This window comes from Macaca mulatta, chromosome 2 (assembly GCF_049350105.2).
Source record: "Macaca mulatta isolate MMU2019108-1 chromosome 2, T2T-MMU8v2.0, whole genome shotgun sequence".
Lineage (NCBI taxonomy): Eukaryota > Metazoa > Chordata > Mammalia > Primates > Cercopithecidae > Macaca > Macaca mulatta.
The window spans coordinates 34814541-34834841 of NC_133407.1; the positions used below are offsets into that span (position 1 = coordinate 34814541).

The 20301-nt window shown below is 40.4% G+C and overlaps 1 protein-coding gene across 2 annotated transcripts in view; it reads right to left on the reverse strand.

Annotated features, from left to right (window-relative positions):
• Positions 1–20301, reverse strand: part of CPNE4 (copine 4) — a 504635-nt gene that overhangs the window by 162042 nt on the left and 322292 nt on the right. For both annotated transcript variants that reach the window (XM_015132141.3, XM_028843705.2), the window contains exons 4-5: positions 5752–5823; positions 2698–2772 (exon numbers count right to left, since the gene is read on the reverse strand). In XM_015132141.3, coding sequence (XP_014987627.1) covers positions 2698–2772; positions 5752–5823 — 147 coding nt within the window. The remainder of the gene's footprint in view (positions 1–2697; positions 2773–5751; positions 5824–20301) is intronic.

A 20301-nucleotide genomic window follows, 5' to 3' on the forward strand; every position in this document is an offset into this window, starting at 1 on the left:
TTCTGAGACCAAACACCTATTATTCATTAACTCTCTGCTCCAAAAGACTTAGATTTTGTCAGGCAATCTGATTGAGTCCCTCTGTTGCACTGATTTTTGTGTGTGTGTGCCTATGTGGCTTTCAGTAAGTCATATCACATCTCTGAATCTCAGATTTTTCACCTATAAAATAAGGCAGTTGGATTAGACAGTGGCTTTCTACCCAAAGTATGTGGACTCCTGGGGGCTACCAGGGTTACTGCCAAGAGACTGGAGATCCAGGCATCCTACAACCACTGTCTGAATTGGATATAGCATATTTTTCCTATATATTCATACTTCAGTTTTTAAATGTATGTAGAAACTAGTTACTTTCATGATATTCATTAACACAATAAAAAATTAGGAGCATTATTTATTTTATAGTGACTTTTAGTCATACAATAAGTTTAACTAGATACAGTAAGTTTTAACTGCTAACATGTAGGTAGTTATAAAATTGTTTAACGCTAAAAGCTAGAAAAGGGTCCTCCTTGAGAGCATCTGGGAACTATTTTTCCAGCTGTGACATGAAATAATTGTATTATTTTATTCTATTTCTATCATAAAAATTTTGTGATAGATTGCATTTTGTAAACATGACCACCGCAAGTTCATAGTCCACATGCTTTTTCTACAGTATGATTTTGCCACTGCCCTAACACGATGTGGAGTCCTAGAATCTGGACTGGCCTCATGACTCGCTTGCAACCAAAAGAATGCAGCAGAAGTGAATGACGCATGACTTACAAGGTCAGGAAGGGGTAAGAAAAGGCTATGGAGTGTCTCCCTTATTCTCTTGAGATGCTCTTTCTGGAAGAAGCCAGATACTCTAAAGGAAGTGTGACTACTCCAGGACCACCATGTGGGCACTCTGGTAGACTGTTCGAGCTAAGCCCAGCCATTCAGCCATCTCATGTGCCAGGCACGTGAGTAGAGCTAGTGTAGACCCTCCAGACAAGCTCATCCACCAGCCGAGTACCACTGATTGGCTTGCATCAACATCACAGACAGCAGAACTGCTCAATTGAACCCTGATTGAATTTCTGACCCTCAAAATCATTAGCTATAATGGAATAGTTCTTCATTTAGGTTGCTAGATTTGAGGTGGTTTACCGTGCAGCAGTAGAAAACCAGAGCAGTAGTATTGTGTCTTTGGGTAAATCATCATACCTTGCTGAGCCCTCATTTCCTGAAGAGGTTGTGTGAAATGATCTTTATGGTATCATCTTACTCCTCCATTTTACAACTTTGCCCTCTTTCCATCTGAGACGACCATTTACCTTGAGTCCAAACTGGAGCAAAGGCCTCTGATTTGTTCTCTGAATTACTAAGGATCTGGACAAGATACAGCCACATTATGAAGGAACTAGGGTCTCCAGCACTGGGGCAATGAGGCTCAGCAATGACCAGGGCCCTGGACAATCAGTACGGCCAATGGTGGGAATAGCCATTTAGAGCCATTTTAAGTGCTGCGGGTGGCTCTTTCAGTTCTATGAGCAAGTGTTCATTTGACTAAAGGGAAACTGCTCAAACACTTCAAACCCAACTGGTCCAACAAACCTCCAAACCCCTTTTACTTTAACATAAATCAGACGACAAATTAGAGGCACTCAAGAGCCTACTAAATGTAGAGAAACCATTATAAGCCATTAAGCAGGTAACTTAAAACTGCTATACACTGAGCCAATGGCTTATAATAGCACCAGGGAAGATACTACAAAGTTTTGTGAGTTCTTCTGAAATCTGGGGAGATGATGAAGGAGAAGGAGCATAACAGTTGTGAAAAGGTGAAGTTAAAAGCTTGCTCCCAACTGACATCAATACACACTGCAGTTCCCAGCACCTAGTTCATGCTAATGTTAAAAATGTAACAGTCTGTGATGGTTTCACATAAGCTACTCAAGACACTTTTAAAATCCAAATACAATTAGTTTATAAAGATAAAGTATTTCCTGATGTCCCCAGGTAGAATAAGTTGGCCTTACCAGGACACACTATTATATATCACTTATCACATTCTATTATGGATATAGTATTACTATACCATTTGTTTTTTAGATGTATGTTTTACTTCAGTGATGAATTCCAGGTTGCAGATGTGAGAGTGGAATGCCTATTTTTGATATATCTTTTTTTCCCACCACCTCATGCATAACAAGCACCCAGAAAAGGTTAGGAAAATGAATGATGAATGAGTGAACAAATTAACAAATAAAAGAGTGAATGAGTGAATGCATAAATGGGCTGAGTATTAATACCCAATAAATAGGAATTGTACAAATGAATAAATGTGATACCACATGAAAAGCTCTTAAACCTGTACTTGGCAAACACAGGTGCTTAATAAATGTCATTTTTCTTCCATTTTGCATCTTCTCCTCTCCCTTAGAACGTCCCTAGAAATGGGGTTAAATCATATTTACCTGTGCACATCTCACCTGTGGCATTTGGAAAGTCTTAGTGTCATAGAATTGTCCTGTTTTAATTATAGTCCCTTCCCCTTCTCATAAATCGCTTCTTAATGTGGGGGAAACCTTACTTTGTAGACCTCTCTGCATTTTTGGATCTGTTTGATAATGTGGGTGGAAAGGGAAAAATAGCTGCAGGGAGAAATCTGATTAAACTGTGTGCTAGCTTTATTACTTCCTTCAATAAGGCTAATGCCAAACACTTTACCTTGTCATCCAATTTCCGTGCATTGAATGCAAGCTCAACGTAGTCGTCATTGCCAGATAATTCTTCAGCAATCACCTAAAGGAAAAAAGCACACATCAGCTGCAGTAGAGGGTGAACTCCTTAGCTCCAGAACCCATGAGCAAATTTAGTTCCTGTTTGGTTCAAAACTCAACAAAGACAAATGTTGGGCAAGGAGTTTTTCCACAACCCTAGTGTCTATAGCACAGCAATTCTAGGCATTCAACGGAACTCCCTGGAATGGACTATGGTGAATAACTAGACACCATTTATGCTGAGCATGAGAACATAAGAGGTGGGACCCAAGCTGGAGGAAGAAATAGAAGAGCAGTTTGGAAGAGTTTCTTTCTTTGAAAGTCACATGGCATTGGATAGTATTTCTATAACTAACTACAATGTCTCCCTTTGGTAAATTATCGAGAAGGATAAACAGCAATATTTCTTTACTGTTTTGAGTGAGACCAACAAGAAATGGTGGAATAAACTAGTTTCCAGGTCAAATTTTTCTAATTCTTATTTTTCAGAAGACCGTCCCTGGGTTTTCTGAGATGAAGATGTGTGTATATGTAAAGATCTAAGCCCTAACACCCAAGTACAGACCATTCCTGACAAAGATTTTTGCATAGGTGAAGAAATTATTGTCCAAAAGGCTTTCTCACAACAGGTCATTTTCCAGTACTTAATAGTTAGTGACTCTCAACAAAGCCTTGGAGCAGAAATCGGTGGAGAAAGTTAGGAGAAAAATAATGACAGCAAAAACAACAAAAATCTAGAAGCCAGTCAAGTTGCAGACAAGTTAAAACCTTTATAAATAATGCTAGGATTTACCATGTATTCTGTGGCCACAGCACATGGATACACTTATCAAATTGCTTATGTCAAGATACTATTAATTCAATTTTACCTCTTTTCTATCTGGGCTCAACAATGCCATTGTGAGTTGGGTCCATATGCTCTCAATAGGCACTGGTAGTATTCCAAATATTTTGGAAAGTTTAAGTTATTTACACTTAATCTTAAAGCTAAGATGGCTGCCTTAAGACAGATAGACCCAAAAATGTATGAACAACTGAGAGTAGATAACGTGAGTCCAGGTATATAGAAAAAATTCCAGAACTGGTTGATAACCCAATAACTATCATATTTGTATTTTTCATTTGGTCCTCTTTTGCCCCTTACCACCTTAACGCCTCTTATATTTCATTTGATTACTGACCCTTAAGTATTTTGTGGTCACAGACACCTTTGGAGAACTGATGAAAGTTGTGATTTTCCACAACTGCATAGACCTAGAAAATTTCATGTACCTTTTCAAGTGTTTTCTAGAAGCTACTAAAGCCAATGTTTTGATCTAAAGACCCAAAGTTGAGGAGTATTTAAATACTTAAAATTAAGAAAAAGATCAAACTTTTCTGGGATGTGTGGAGAAAGAAAATCTCAGGATATCTCAGAGAAAATATGGCAAGATGAGATTTTGTTCTTTTGAGAAAGAACCATAGCAAATTCATACCTGGATCTACTGGGTTTGTGGGCTTTGGGAGTGAACCCGTGGGTCCACGGCTTTTCAGAGCACCATCAGTGTCTTCAAAGAACACTTTGATTCAGGATTGAAGATGGCAGTCAAGAAAAAGTTTTAACACGACAGTGTCATTTAAAATATTCAAGTGATAAACTAAGGTAAGTTCTTGTGAGAATGGCCACGACTTTCACTGATAGCTCTTTTGAATTTTTTCCTGTGCTTAAAAAAAAAAAAAAAAAATTCAGGGCTGGGTGTGGTGGCTCATATCTGTAATCCCAGCACTTTGGGAAGCCAAGGCAGGTGGATCACAAGGTCAGGAGTTGGAGATCAGCCTGGCCAACATAGTGAAACCCCATCTCTACTAAAACTACAAAAATTAGCTGGGTGTGGTGGCAGGTGCCTGTAATCCCAGCTATTTGGGAGGCTGAGGCAGGAGAATCATTTGAACCCGGGAAGTGGAGGTTGTAGTGAGCCAAGATTGTGCCATTGCACTCCAGCCTGGGTGACAGGGTGAGACACCATCTCAAAAAAAAATTGGTTTCTCTCTACTTAAAAAGGAATGTTCAAAAGAACTCAAGAGGTTTGCTTCCTGGCCATTTGCCTCTCTAGCAATTCAGAATTTCCTTGTAGTTTTTTCTACCTTGTTTCTTTTGCTTGTCTTTGTTTGTTTGTTTGTTTGTTTGTGTTTTGCTCCATACATCCAAATGGTTGGACCACATTCTCTACCTTTTTCAAGGTCTCTAACAGAAGATGTCAAAGTTTCCAATACCAGGCATTCCATTTGAAAATGTAAGCTCTTATTTAGAAATATGTCTCGCATTACCCGATAGAACATTCTGCAATTATAGAAATGTTTTATAATCTACACTGTCCCATATGGTAGCTGCTAACCACTTGTAACTATTGAGTACTGGATATGTGGCCAGTGTGATTAAGGAACTGAATATTTACTTTAATTTTAAATAGTTTTATTAAAATTTAAATAACCACATGTGGCTAGTGGCTACTGAATCACACAGTAAACCTCCAAACTATTATATCAAAGAGGAGTGTTAAATGCTGAGCTCTTTGTTTCTTAGGCAACAAACCAAACCTTGAAGAAAATGCTATCAAAGCAAAATTTGAATTCTCAAAAGAAATGAGAGACAAGGACAGGTAGCTTTGGAGCTTTGATGGTGTGAAAATGCTAAACAATTCCATAATCTCACTGTGCTCAAAAACGACACCTTTCTCCTCCACTAAAATCTATCTTGCAATTGCAGAAGTGCTTACTAGAATTAAATAACCTTACTTTCAAATGCCTTTCCTTATTTATTTTTCCTAGAGTTAGAAGGATCAAAATTGTATTGTCAGAAAACAGAAAGAAAGAAAAATAAGGGAGTGATTTCAATAGTTCAGTAGCTGTGGCGCCAACTCCCAGTGTCAGAAAGTCTGCTTCCCAAGTGTCCGGTTTTGGCTGGCCAGTCCGCCCAGGCTCTCCACTCGGGCAGACAGCTGCTTAGGGAGGGCTTGCTTACCGTGATGGACGATTTCCCTGCTGTGTTCCCATGCTTCAGCAAGGATTTGGATAGCTTTCTCTGGGAAACAATCTGCACAAACGGAAACAAAAGGTAGAGATACTAGTCATTTAACTGCAGATCTATTTAAAAATTTTTTTTTTACAAAACTCTGCATTCACATTCATGTCAATTTATATTTCAAGGTTTGTCAGTGAGCCTCTCCTAATATAGGTTATTCCCTTTTCTCTTTCTTCTTATGGTTTGTGATATGAGAGAGTTAGTGAGTGAAGAATAATTACAGATAATGCAGTCAATTGGGAGGTGGCTTAATTGTTGATGAAGGATTTACATTAAAATTAGACAACTTTGAACATGTATGTTGAGACAAAGCAGATGAAGTTTCAAAATGATCTCAAATATATCATTAAGCCTCCAGGCAAAGTGGGAGATGGGGTGCAGGGAGGGAAAGGAACTAAAGGGCTAAGTATAACCTCTAGAGTTCTAGTTTTAATATATTCATTAGGAAGCCATAAAGTAAGTCATCAGAAAACTGATGCTCAAACAAGCTAATAGGAGTAATTGGGGTTCTCTTCATGATTCAATGCCAATGCACCTGTGCAATGACAACTAAAATCATCGTCATATTGAAAGCTATTCCTAGCAGAACTTGCCCCATTCTGTTTTTCCTCTTTCTTCCTTTTTTGAAAGAGAAGTTTGACAAGGCATTGAAGCGATGATTGTTTGGCAACCCATGATTCTCAAAGAAGAAAAGGGTGAAAAGAACCAAGTTAAAGCTACACTTATGCTTACAGGGAACAACATCATCCATTGTGGCTGGAAGCTTCTATTTAACATGGTCCACAATGATCCTAGCTTTGTAATATTCATGGTATTGTGTAATATTCTCTCCTCAAGTGTGGGATGGACCCAGTGGACTTGCTTCTAAAAAATAGAATATACAAAAGTGATGGGATATCACTTCTGAGAATAGGTTACAAAATGACTGTGATTTCTTATCTCTTATATCTTATATGAGATGATATCTTATATCTTACCACTATCTCTCATTCTTTCTCTCTTTCAGAGCCTTTACTCTGGAGGAAGCTAGCTGACAGATTGTCAGTAGTCCTATAGGCAGACCCATGTAGCAAGAAACTGAAGTTTCTGGCTAAGAGCCAGGAGCATAAACCTGCAAGAAGATTCTCCTCTAAGTTGAGCCTTGAGATAACTGCACCTTGAATGCAGCTTCATGAGAGACGCTTGCATTTGGCACTAGTGGAGACTTGGTGTTTTCATTGCTGTCACACAGAGACAAAAATATATGAAGAGGACCCAGAAAAGCTGTACCCTGATCCCTGACATACAGCAACTGAGATAATAAATGTTTGGGTTTTTAAGCTCTCAAGTTTTGAAGTAATTTTTTATCAGCAGAGCAATGATACTGTACATATATTATTCACACAAAGACAGGATAGGACATCACCATGAAAGGCCAGGAGGTAAACTCATTCTTTGAAATCTTCATATATTTTTGTCTCTGTGTTACAGCAATGAAAATACCAAGTCACTACTAGTGCCAAATGCAAGAAGTCCAGAGAACTTCCCTAGGACAAGCAGATTTAAGGATCTTGATGTTCAGTCTGCTATAATCTGAAGAGAAAATATTTCTGTAAAAATGTCACCTGGTGATGACGATGATCATGATCATGATTGTGATGATGATGACAACAATGATAGCAATGTAGCAACGGAAACTCCCACTTAAAAAGTACATATTATCTTGCAGATGCTTTATTCATTCTACAAATATTGATTTGGCCCCCACTGTATGCTAGACTTGGTGGTAGGCACTAAGAATAGGGTGGTAAGTAAAATCAGACGCAATGTCTAACCTCATGGAGTTCAGTTTCTCTGCAGGTTTTTTTCCAGCAAGGGAAGTGGGGAAGACACATGTGTAAATGACAAAACAAGGGTCATCTGTAAGCAGTAGCCAGGTCAACATCCGACTAAAGAAAGGCAACATATCCCATTTCCCAAACAAATCTGGTCTCAGAAATACTAATGTCCATTGTCACTGTGTTTCATCCATGTTGGTCACCTACTCCCCTGACGTCAGGAGACCCCAACAACCATCTCAGCACTATAATAGCCCACTCATTGCATTAGCAGGTGTGGGTAGACCATTTTTTACAGACAGTATCTCACAAGATTCACATTATCTTTATTCAAGGAAGAGTAAAGGAAACTTATCCCAAGAGAACCTGGATGGCCATAGTTCTCTCTCCTCATTCTTAACTTATCTAGAAATACCAATGTTTCCATTTGCAGGGAATGAAGAAAATGCTACTACATGCCAGCTTTTGCCTTTTGCAAATGCTAAGAAGATAAGCAATTTCCCAGGAAATATCCCTTCTTAGGAAATGGGCATTTGAGTATAACAAGTGGTTAACTGAAAAAGAAAAAAAAGAAAAAGAACTTGTTTTACAGCCTCGAGGTTTCTGTCTCAGCTCCAAGGAATGAGTAATAATCAGGGTTTCAAATTTTTCATTGGAATAATGGTGGTCAAGCAATGAGTTTCCATTGATGTTGCCATTCTCAGGACAGTTGGGCAAAAATAGCAGGGAAGCCCAGCTGCAGCAGTGACCTGTAGAGGAAAGCCTATTTGTTGCAAATCCCACTTATCATGTATACTTTGTTGCAGCTGTAGCAACTGCACCCAGCTCAAAAACGCTTTAGGTCTTGACAGAAGATGAGAAAGTCAGACTCACAAGGACGCTCACCCTGGCTTCAGCTGACATTTGAGGCCAACAAATAGCAAATTGTGCCTGACATCAAGGTTAAAGGGATGCATCTGTCAAAAGTTCCTTAATTGATTCTTTACACCCTATGATGGGGTCACAGCTGCAAACCTTGGTATTCAACAAAGGGTGACGTGTAGAGGGAGGAAATAGAAGTTGAAATACTCTTTTTAGCAAGGTTGGACCAGAGAGACCTTAGTACCATTAGGCTTCTTATCTGCATCCACACATGGATCTGGGAAGAAGTGCTTCTTCTCTAGTAGAGTGGACAATGCCTTCTAACAGCATGGGTCTTCAATTTTAGAAAAATGCAGTTTCATTAAGTGAATGGGAACAAAGCAAGGAGAATAAAAAACTGGTATTTCAACAAGTTTATATTCAGCTGAACTTTATTCCAAAGTCTTTCAAAACAGTCATTTTGGGAACTAGATGGTCATTTTTCATGAGGCTGCTTTTATTGAAAATATTTTCAGAATTATTTTTTGATATTCTTTAAAATAGTTACAATGACAAATATTTATTGAATACTTTCTAGGTAGCAGTTACTGTTCACAGGCTACAATGGTGAAGAGAAACAGATTAAAAACATCTTACAATGTAGTGAAATCTCTACTAGCCTTAATTTGAGAGCCCCAAAACATGCATTACACAACTTTTATTCCTTAAAAGGTAAATACATATTATATGAAAAAGTGTTTGTGTAAATAAGTTTGGAAATTATAGGATTATACAAAGTTGAACATTTCAACTACAGACTTCAGCAGAGCTTTAGTTGTGAATCCCATGAAACAAGCACTCTTACACTTGTTTGGCCCTAGAATTCTTTGGTACAGGAGTCTCTCTAGTGTTTTGCAAACTACTAGTACAATTACTAGGACCAATCATTACAGAGAACTAAGGTTTCCTGGTCTCACTGTATAGCAGGCAAGGTAAACCTGCCCAGAACTGCCCAGGCCTCCCTCTTGCAGAGCTTGTAGGACTTCCAACAGCCAATTCAGGCATCTCTTTGCCTGAAAGTTTCCTCTGGTATCCATGGCTACCATCCACAAGCACAGCAAGATGGAAGTGGGGAGGTAGGCATCCCTTGGGAGCAGATCTCAACCAGCGACTGATGGTTCATTGGTACATAAATATCTCGGCTCTTTTCCCTCAGTAGTGAGGGTTGACACTGGGTGTTTGTTCAACATGGGTGCCTGACTTGTCCCAGTGAAATGAAGCTCCAGTTTCTCCCAGTGGTGATTTGTTAGCTAATGCACTCTTTATTTTATTGACTGTTTTCTCTTTGCTATCTCATTTCTCTTTTTCTCTCCTGCTGTTTCCTTCACCTCATGAATAATCTACTTAGCCTCCAATGCTTGACAATGTCTGGAGGAACACAACCAATACACTTATTCTGTGACAGATGATATGTGGAACACTTAATGCTAATTAGATGAATTCATTTCTTGTCATTTAATGATCAAACTCTTTCTTGTCTCTAAGCAATTGGGATGAAGGAATCAAGTCTTAGAGAAATCAAGTTCATCTAAGGTCAGTTAGTGTTATGGATGAAATTGTGTATCCCATATTGAAGCTGTAACCCCCAGAGTCACTGTATTTGGAGATAAAACCTTTAAGGAGATAATTAAGGTCAAATGAGGTCATAAGGATAGGGCCCCAATCTGATAGGACTGGTGTCCTTATAAGAAGAGACACTGGATCATGTGCATACACGCACTCACACACATTCTCTCCCTCCCTCCCTCCCTCCCTCCCTCCCCTCCTCCCTTCCCACCCACTTTTCCCTTCTTCCTCCATGCTTCCTCCTCACTTTCTCTTCTCTCCCTTCAATCGAAAATTTTTATTCATTTTTCAAGCTCTACATGAGAAGTTTGGAATCATTGCTGTGGTAGGAGGCCAGTGAAGTCACTTGTGGAACCAAGAAGGACTTTATCCTTGCTACTCGCATTGTGTACCACTCCCCCATCCCGTCCCCTCCAACAGCAGCAGCAAGGCTGGGGAGCTTGTTAGGAATGCAGAATCTCAGCCCCACCCCAGACCCACTGAATCCAAATCTGCATTTTAAGGAGACCCTCAGGTGCTCTGCAGGCACACTGATGTTGAGAAGCACTGAGCTAGAAAGGGAGAATTGCATGTAGAAAAACAGTTTGAATACAAAATGCTCAGATTTTTAAATATCTTTGGAAGGGCTTTTAAATTAATCTGTTCTGCTGATTTGGACTTTCATTAATAGGTAAAAGTTGTAGAAACTGAGGAAGGCACAATGCTGATGCTTTCTTGGTCACTCTGGGGAAACAAAGGGTGATGTGCATGCGTGTCTACATTTTATGCAAATTCAGTACAGTCTTCAGCTCCCCAGTGGAGACCTACAAAAACACCACCCTAGGCAGGCTGAGTCAGAATAACAAGAGCAATAGGTATTCTATTAGTTTGGGCTTCCCATCTTAAGCTTTCTATTTCACAACGTTCTAATTACTTCAAGTGTAATTACAGGCTTTTACCCTGTCTCTGACTTCATTAGCAAGGGAAGGAATGGAGGGAGGGTTTCAGAGAGAGATTTAAGGACTGCTTGTGTATTAATTATACACCTTTGCTTCATCTCTTGGGTAATGCCTTGTCATCATTACAAATGACCCAGCTCAGTTATTAGCCAGAGGCCATCTGCCTCTCACTTCACCCCTACCTCCACTTCTCATCTCCCTCCCCCAGCCACACCAGGTGGCAGCCAGGAGAAAGAGAAAAGGACTCACATCCCCTAGCACCTAATGTCCCGGCCAGAGCATTTTGTGGGGTCAAGGGCACGTGGTATCTTTTCAATCACTGCCTTTGGTGGGTTGTAAGTTGTCTTCAGTGAGGTTTGACACCTGAATGTTAGCAGTTCCTAGGACAGAAGAAGCTTGAAGGAATTCTTTGACCATTTTTAAGTGAAAGAAGCAAACTCTCATTTTGAGATACTATAGTTAGGCTAAGTATTTTTGTTATTACTTGTTCACAGGGAAAAAGACCACAGGCTCAAAAATAACTAAGGTCACACAGCTATTAAAGGGTCATAATAAACACTACTTTGAAATCACTGATTATGTGACAGCTACTGCTGTAAAGTGCCTTATGTATATTGATTCACTTAATTCTCTTGACAGCTCTGCAAGGTAAGTATTATAAGCTTACATATGGATGAGAAAATTGAGGTATACAGAATTGTAAACCAAAAAATGAAATTCTAAGCCCCCCTGACCATCTGAATGGATTCCTCCCCTTGGCCAAGGGTATTCCAAACTTAACCTAAGAAAACTAGTTTAGGAAGGGGGAGTCAGACATGCCTCATTATACCCTCCTCCCTGTTGGAATTCAGGCCCAGCTGACCAGCATTAACATCAACACAGACTTTAAGACTCTTTAAATCTGATAAGAAACATGTGTCATCTTTTCTTTGACGCCTGCTACCTGGACGCTTCATCTGCATAAAACCTTGGCCTCACCAACCCCGTATCTTAATCCAGGCATTCTTTTCTATTTATTCCAAGTCTTTAGACAATACTGTTTCAACTCATTGCCAACCAGAAAGTTTTTGAATCTATCTATGACCTAAATGCCCCCTACCCCACTTCCAGTTGCCTCGTCTTTCCAGACTGAACCAATAAGATAAGATGTATATCTTACATGTATTGATTAATGTCTTATGTCTCCCTAAAATGTTGTAGCCTGACCACCTTGGGCTCATGTTCTCAGGTTTTCCTGAAGGATGTGTCATGGGCCACTGGTCACTCATGTTTGGCTCAGAATAAATCCCTTCAAATATTTTACAGAGTTTGACTCTTTTCATTGACCAAATATATTCATTTGCTATGGCCTCCATAACAAATGACCATAAACTTTGTGGTTTAAAGCAACAGAAATGTGCTCATGGCTCTGGAGGGAAAAAGTTTGAAATCAAGGTATTAGCAGAGCCACACTCACTCCAGAGGCTTTAGGGGAGATTCTGCTTCTTGTCTCTTCTAGCATCTGGTGGCTGCTGCAGCGCCTCAGCTTGTGACTGCCTCACTCTACCTCCTTCTTCACGTGGCCCTTTTCTGTCTCTCCTCTGTGTCACTAGAATTGGGGCCCACCTGGTTAATCCAGGATGACCTTCGCATCTTGAGATCCTTTAGTTAATTAGATCTGCAAAGGCTCTTTCAAATAAATTCACATGCACAGGATTTAGGACTCAGGGCATGGACATATCTTTTTGGGGGCCACTGTTTAGCCCACTACAAAAAGAGTAAGTAACTTGCTCAAGGTTCCATAGCCAGTAATTAGCAGAGCTGGGGTTTGAATCCAGACAGTCCAGTTCCAGAGTTCATTCCCTTAACTGCTAAACTCTCCTGTCTCTGATAAATGACAGAGGCAGGACTTGATCAGGCCCTGAGCTAAACCCTATGAGATACACAAAGTGATTCACACTCACTCTTTATCCTCAAGGAGCTTACCATTGAGGAGAGTTCCCTCTTACTCAAACCACTACAAGAGCCACTGAACCAGCCCCCTAGCTTCACTCTTGCTATAGAATGGTAGAGCAAGCATCACACATAAGGCTCCAAATACTCTCCCTGGTATGGAATCTTGGGCAGATTAACCTCTCTGGGCCTCAGTTCCCTCATCTGTGAAATGGTAATATTTTCTATTCCATGGGTTTATTGTATATCTAATGAGCATTAACAAGATCCCAGCATCAGGCATATACAAATGTTTTGGAAATGCTATTTTCCTTCTTTTCTTTCCTATTCAATAAATCCCCACATACAGATAATTACAGTCACCTATTGGCTTGGACTGGGGTCCTGGTTGTGGAAGGGGTGAAAAGGGGTAGATAGTAGAGATATTTGAGACACTGAATTGATGGGCCTTCATGACTGATTGATGGGCTGTGGGGTAGAGAATGAGTGAGGGGCATGAGGGAAAGCCCCTAGGCTCTGGACCTCTGACTCCTGGGAGTAAGAAGGAGCTACTGAGTGAGCAGGACACATTAGAGGAAGGGGAAGATGGCAAGGGGTGTGCAGAGGGCAAGAGGAGATGAAGAGCTTGGTTTTGGGCTGCTGAGTCTGAGATGTCTGTGAGTCATACAAGTGGAATTAATATCTAGAGAATGCTGAATACATGAGTCTGGGCTCAAAGAAGAGTCCTGAGCTAAGAGTCTCCAAGTATAGATGATAACTGGAAGGGCAGGAGCTGATGGAGGAATATATAAAGAAATAAAAGGGTGTGAGAGTGAGGCAGTCTTCCAAGCTGAGAACACAGTGATGTCTGCTGTCTTCAGTGTACCCTCAGCCTCTGAATAAACCCTCTGAGGGGACCAGCCCCCAAGGCCAAGGGGGAGCTGAGGGATGACACACTCTCCTCTCTGTCTTCTTTGCTCAGGCTGGGGCTAGCGAAGGCTCTGTGGGGGGACATTCAACTAGGACAGAGGCTGTATCCTTGTTTTTGTGGTGATAGAAGCTTCAAAAGGAAGGAAGTGAGAAGTTGGAGGTATTACTGAGAATGCAGGAGAAAAGGCACTTTTGTGCACTGAAAGGGGCAGTGTAAGTAATGCTACACTTTTTCTTTGGGGATATTTGGCAGTTTATATCAAGGACCTCAAAATGAATGCTCAAATATTGCATTGTTACTAATTCGTTCTAAAGAAAAATCAGTGTCTGAGGGCATAAAGATCTATATATATACATATATATATGTATATATATGTATATATATATGTATACACACACACACACAAACATAATAGTCATAAAAATGTTGTAATTCTAAAAAACTGGAAACAGCCTTAATGTCCATGGTAAAGGGACACATTACACATTACATGAATTCTGATATCAGGATGTTTAGTAGTTATCTCTTTTTTTTTTTTTTTTTTTTTGAGACGGAGTCTCGCTCTGTAGCCCAGGCTGGAGTGCAGTGGCCGGATCTCAGCTCACTGCAAGCTCCGCCTCCCGGGTTCACGCCATTCTCCGGCCTCAGCCTCCCGAGTAGCTGGGACTACAGGCGCTGCCACCTCGCCCGGCTATTTTTTGTATTTCTTAGTAGAGACGGGGTTTCACCATGTTAGCCAGGATGGTCTCGATCTCCTGACCTCGTGATCCGCCCATCTCGGCCTCCCAAAGTGCTGGGATTACAGGCTTGAGCCACCGCGCCCGGCCAGTAGTTATCTCTTAATGGTAGGCTTTTTATTAGTTATCTCTCAATGGTGGTGATTTTATTTTTTCTATTTCTAAATAGTTTTTGCAATAAGCCTATATTATCTTTGCATACAATAAAGCCATTTCCTACAAATAATGCAATGGAGGGATGGAAAATTCTTGCTTGGCTTAAACTGATGTCATGTGGGAATTTCTTGGGTGTCTGCAGGAAGAGCCTGGGATGCTGGTCCCACGGCCTCCAACAAAGCTGAAGGAGAGTCATAGGAGCAAGAGACTCCAGCAGTTATTAGAGTGCAGTATCTGGTGAACCTGGAGACCCAACCATTTAAACGCCCTATCCCTGTGGTCCCATTGGTGATGCAGGCTTTGCAGATGTTGTTTCTCAGCAATCAGCCATTCTCTAAACCTTGTGTTAAAAATGCTGGCAAGGAGGTTGTTGCAGACTGACCAAGGCATGGAACTGTTTAGTAGCTGAGGTGGGGATATTATTTCAGAGCCAGAAGGCTGAGTTTAACTCATGCCTCCCTCATTAGAAAACCGGGTGCTCCTAAACAAGTTACTTCAAGGTTCAAATGCTTAGCAGCGAAATGAGGAAATAATGACACTTACCCTCAGGGGGTTTGTGAGGATTAAATGAGATAATTGGTACAAAGCTTTCAGTGTAGGGTCTGGCAGAATATAAGAAGTATTGCTCTTCCCTTTGCTTGGAACGCTTTTCTGGATGTCTTTGCATGATTCATGCCCACACTTTTACACTTTATTCTGGACGCTGCTCAGAAAGGGCTTCCCTGACATTCCTACCTAAATTAGCACCCACTCCCTTCCCACCACCCTCTATTTCTTATCCTATGTGTGCTTTCTTTCATGAGATCATTATTATCTGTTATTGAATCATGTAGGAATAGGTAAGCTCCATGAGGCAGGGCTTTGCCTCCTTTGTTCACCGCTGAATCTGCAGTGCCTGGAAGAGTGTCTGGCACATAGTAAGTGCCAATAAGTGGATGAAAGAATCCATACATATTTATTTGAATAAGTGAATACATGTATATTAGCTTTTTATTATTGATAGCATTAGATAGATGCATTATACATTGAATAAATGAATACATGTCAGTTATTTTCAGATTATTGTTACCCTTAACTGCCATATAAACAATAGATCCATGTCAAGGGAAAGATGGGGTCTAAGAGTATTGTGGTCCAAGAGTATTTCGGTGGAGTGTTCATTTGCAGATAGATGTTACAGGTCTGCCTGAGCTGGGAAAAATAGACATTTTAGATATAGGAGTCAATTTATCAACTTGTGAGGAAGGACACTTTTATCCTTACTCTGTGGGCAGTTTTACAGTGACAGCATTTGGGAAGAATTGCTACTCTACCTTTTCAAATTTACACTGGCTTGTAGAAATTAAAAGTGGTTTAGTAGGCAAGGTGGTATAATGAGAAGGCAGGTATTGAAATCAGAACAACTTAGGTTTGAAAATTTGCTCTGCAACTTACTGTCAGTGTACTCTTTGGTGAATTAGTTGAGCTCCCAGAGCCTAATTCACAATTTATCAAGCGGGGTTGACTGGCCTCACATAACATAATACCTGAGATATAACAAGAACCCCTGAAAATCAGTTTCTTCCCTTCAATTGACAACCAAGCAGGAAGTCAGTGGGAAGACCTGGGGCATTCATAAAGGGATAAGAATCTTTTTCTCATTAAGTTTATAAAAGAAAAGCTCAGAGGTAATGTAGCTTAAAGGTAAGGGAAAAGCAGTTTAGTACTCTCACTGAATCCAAATGTCAGGTGTTAAGCCCTTCCTTTGCCACTTAAGGAGACATGTAATCTTGGCCTAGTGATGATAATAATGATGATGATAGTGTTGATAGCACCAAGCTCATGATTGCCTGGCATGTGATCAGCTCTTAGTAAATACTAGCTATGCAAATGATTTATTATCATCAAGTGGTCGTAAAATATATTATCCAAACTGGGACACTTTTGAAAGTGAGAGCGGACAGTGTTAATAATTAAGCTATGATAGTAAGTGTAAACTGGAGAGGCAGGGGCAAACTGAGTCATAGGTTTCCCTATCATTCTCACAATACCTGATATGTAAAAGTGAATTCCTCCTTAAAGAGTATTTAAGCATTGTCCAGGAGCACCAGAGAGCAGTACAGAGATGCCTGCCCTGGCTGGCTACACTCTGCACTCACTGCTTTTGTCTTCTCAATTTTAAGCTTTTCTGATTCAGTCTTGCTGACTGGTGCCCTGTCAGCACATTTACTGTAATACCAGTTTTCCTGGTTTGAATCTTAGTGGGGAGAGAGAAGTTTGGGGGATATGTGCTTCTTTGTTTCTGATAACTGGCTTGAAAATGTGTGCTGGCCTGAGTCTCCTGATGAGCAGATGCTGAGGAAGAGTGAGGGAAGCACGAGTAATCAGCCCACCCCGGCCTTATCTGGAGATGAGGCCCAGGAGCATGCACCTATGCTGACCTGTGCTCACATGGGAAGGACTCTCAACGGCTCATGTTCCATGCAAAACAAAGCTAATTAATTCATACCCTGCCTCACTTTATCCTTGAATCTGAAACCAAGACTCGTGGGAATGCTTTTGTAAACCAAGCCGTTATTGTTTTCCTCCCCCTCAACTTTATTAGGTTAATTTAAAGTAAAACTATTCTCTTTCCCAAATAAAGCTTGAAAATGAAGAGTCTAGACTTCAGAGGAATCTCAGAGCCCCGTTTTCATTTCCAGAGATGTTCCTTAACTTATTTGTTGTTCGTGCCCCACGCCCTCCTGGGTCTCTTCTGTAATCAAAAATAGTATTTCAAAAGATCAGAATCAAATTAGCCCAGCCAACTCTCCTCCTTGTGGACAAAGGGGTAGGGACTAACATCTGCAAATTGATCTCTCAAAAACCTCACAGAAAGCACAGCTTCAGCATGTACCTCCCCAAAAAGGATTTCCCATAAATTTCCCAAGTTAGAATTCTTTACAAGCTTTAAAGTTCTTCCACATTTGTTTAAAAATCTACACAATGTTTATGTGTCTTCCTCCTCCACTTGAGTGTCAGTTCTTTGAAGTCAGCATGCAGGTCTTATTATGACGTTTTTGCCTAACATTTATTGTAATATTTTTCTGATCATAGATGTGATACAGTTTCCTTTTAGAAATACAAAAGCACAGATGGAATTTCCTACATCATCTATAATCCCACCACCTAGATGTCATCACTGTTAACATTTAAAAATATATCCTCCCAGTCCCTTGGCCTGTGAAGAAATGGTTACTTTAACAGTTAGCACCATATTTTTAATCCCCTGTTGGGACAGGTTAGCTTTTTAATGGCTACAGTTGATATTCAGAAACATTTATGATAATAACTAAATTTCATAAGCAGTCTAAACCAACAAATATTCCAGAAATCTTCACAACTTCTAAAATAATTGTAGTAAACGTTATAAATAGTTCAAGAAATCTAGTTTTTAGTAAATAAAAGTAATTGGAAGAGAGTTGGTTTGCGGGTTAAGGTATTATTTAGTGAATTGGCTTTTTGATTATTGGACTTCAACAAACTGGCCATTTGTCACACTATGAATTCAGTTTATGGTGTTGGACTGTTTCACGCTTTAGGGCTAGGACAAGGACACACATTTTTATTTAAAGCAGCCACGATACTGATAACTGAGAAGCTGCAGCATGGCACCATTTGTAGGGGAAACATAAGGGCTGAATGATGGGAAGAGTATGTGCAAATGCCATGGAGATAGCGATCTAAATTAGATTTACAGTCAGTACTTCTGAGGTGGTGGAAATGGGATTGGAATGAAAGCTAGTTGGAAACAACAAAAGTGGCAGCTGTGGGAGAGGTCCTGGGAAACTGCCTTATACCACCTGCCAATCCAGGTGTCTGGACCTGCAGACTAAGCATCACCTGGGAACTTAGAAAATGCAGATTATTGAATCTCTCCCTAGATCTTCTGAATCATAACTCTGGGGGTGAGGCCTAGCAATTTGTATATTAATACGCCTCCAGGTGATTCTGCCATATGCTCAAGTTTGAGAACCACTGTCCTGAGGGAAGATAGTATATAATCTCTCTCTCATGAATAAGGGTCAGAGGATTCCTGACAGCCCAGAACTTCTTCAAGGTGTCACAAATTTCCCAGCCCCGCTTATGATGACAGAAAGCAGGAAGTACTTGGCTTTGGCAGGTGTCCTCCGAACATTTTGGGAAGAAATACACTGAAGAACAGCTACACAACAATGAAGAGAAGATGACTTCACACAGTCATAACTGTCCTCCAAGCCATGGAGAAGAGAAAATGCCTGCAAGAAAAGCAATGATGAAACCATTGCTTTTCAGGTGCAACCACTGAATTTTGATAAGGGACTTTTCATCATGGTTGAAGGTGAAAGGAAGGTCAGAGCAATGTACCTTCTGGGTGCTGAGTTTGTAAGATTCTGGTTTTTGGAGGTTGACACATTGACATTTTTTAAGAAGCCATATTATATTTAAAGTAAATTCAGTAGAGAAGCCCAGAGAGAAGATGATCAAGCCTATTTTTCTGCAAAAGGATTCCTAGTCTGTCTCTATCAGCTCGTGTAAGACAAATAAACTTAAGAAACAAGACACCAAAAGCTAGCCAGGTCAATTCCAACTTGGCTTTGCATTCATAGATGCTACTTGATCATTTATACTAGTTAGCGGCAAGCTATTAGAATAGATGGAAAAAATCATAAAGGGCTTTGGAGCTAAAGAGATGGACAACTTGCTGTGTGACCTTGGATAACTTACCTAGCTTTATTCAGTCGTGGTTTCCTCAGCTGTAAAATGGTAATAATGGTAGTGCCTACTTCCAAGGGATGTTGTGCTGATTAAATGAATTGCAGTATAGCAATGGCTTCACCCAGTGCCTACTAAATAAAAGTGCCTGGAGTTAAAAAATTTCTTTAATTATTTTTCTTATTTATGACTCAGTTCCACTGTCTTTGGTGGATGAACAAGTGGGAAAATATGAGGATGAATGAATGAGTTAATAAGCAGTGAAAGAAAAAATAAAGGCATCACATTAAAGAAGGTCAACTGGCTGTTCTAGGCAGTGAAGTATCACATCTCTCTTTGGCATACCCGCCATTGTATGTAGCAGAGGAGGGGCTTAGCTCCTTGGTTTCTTTTGGGCGACAGAAATCTAAGGAAGGTCTCCAGACTTACCCAGAAGAAGGCAGCTTCCGAGCACCCTATGTTCTTGTGCTGCATCCCCCTCATCCATCTGTCAAGAATGGTCAATTCCGCCTTGAGTTTCCCCAAGGACCTGAGCTTTCTTTGCTTTATTTGGCATTTTTGCTCAGTGTGAAGTCACTTGCTGTGCTTGTACTCAGCTTTATGACCAATGCCAGTTTCTAGCATGCTTAAGGCTGCTATTTTCCTTTCCTAAAGGCCAAGAGTCCTGCTGTTTCACAAGGCAGAGTGAGAACGTGGCAAACTCAGCCAGAGAGAGTGAGTACTACAGCAGCCTTCAGGAGGCGGACTCTGAATGTGTGACTTCCTACATGGCTTTGGGGAAGTCACTTTCTCCTTTAGGGCCTTCACTGTGGCAATCCCTG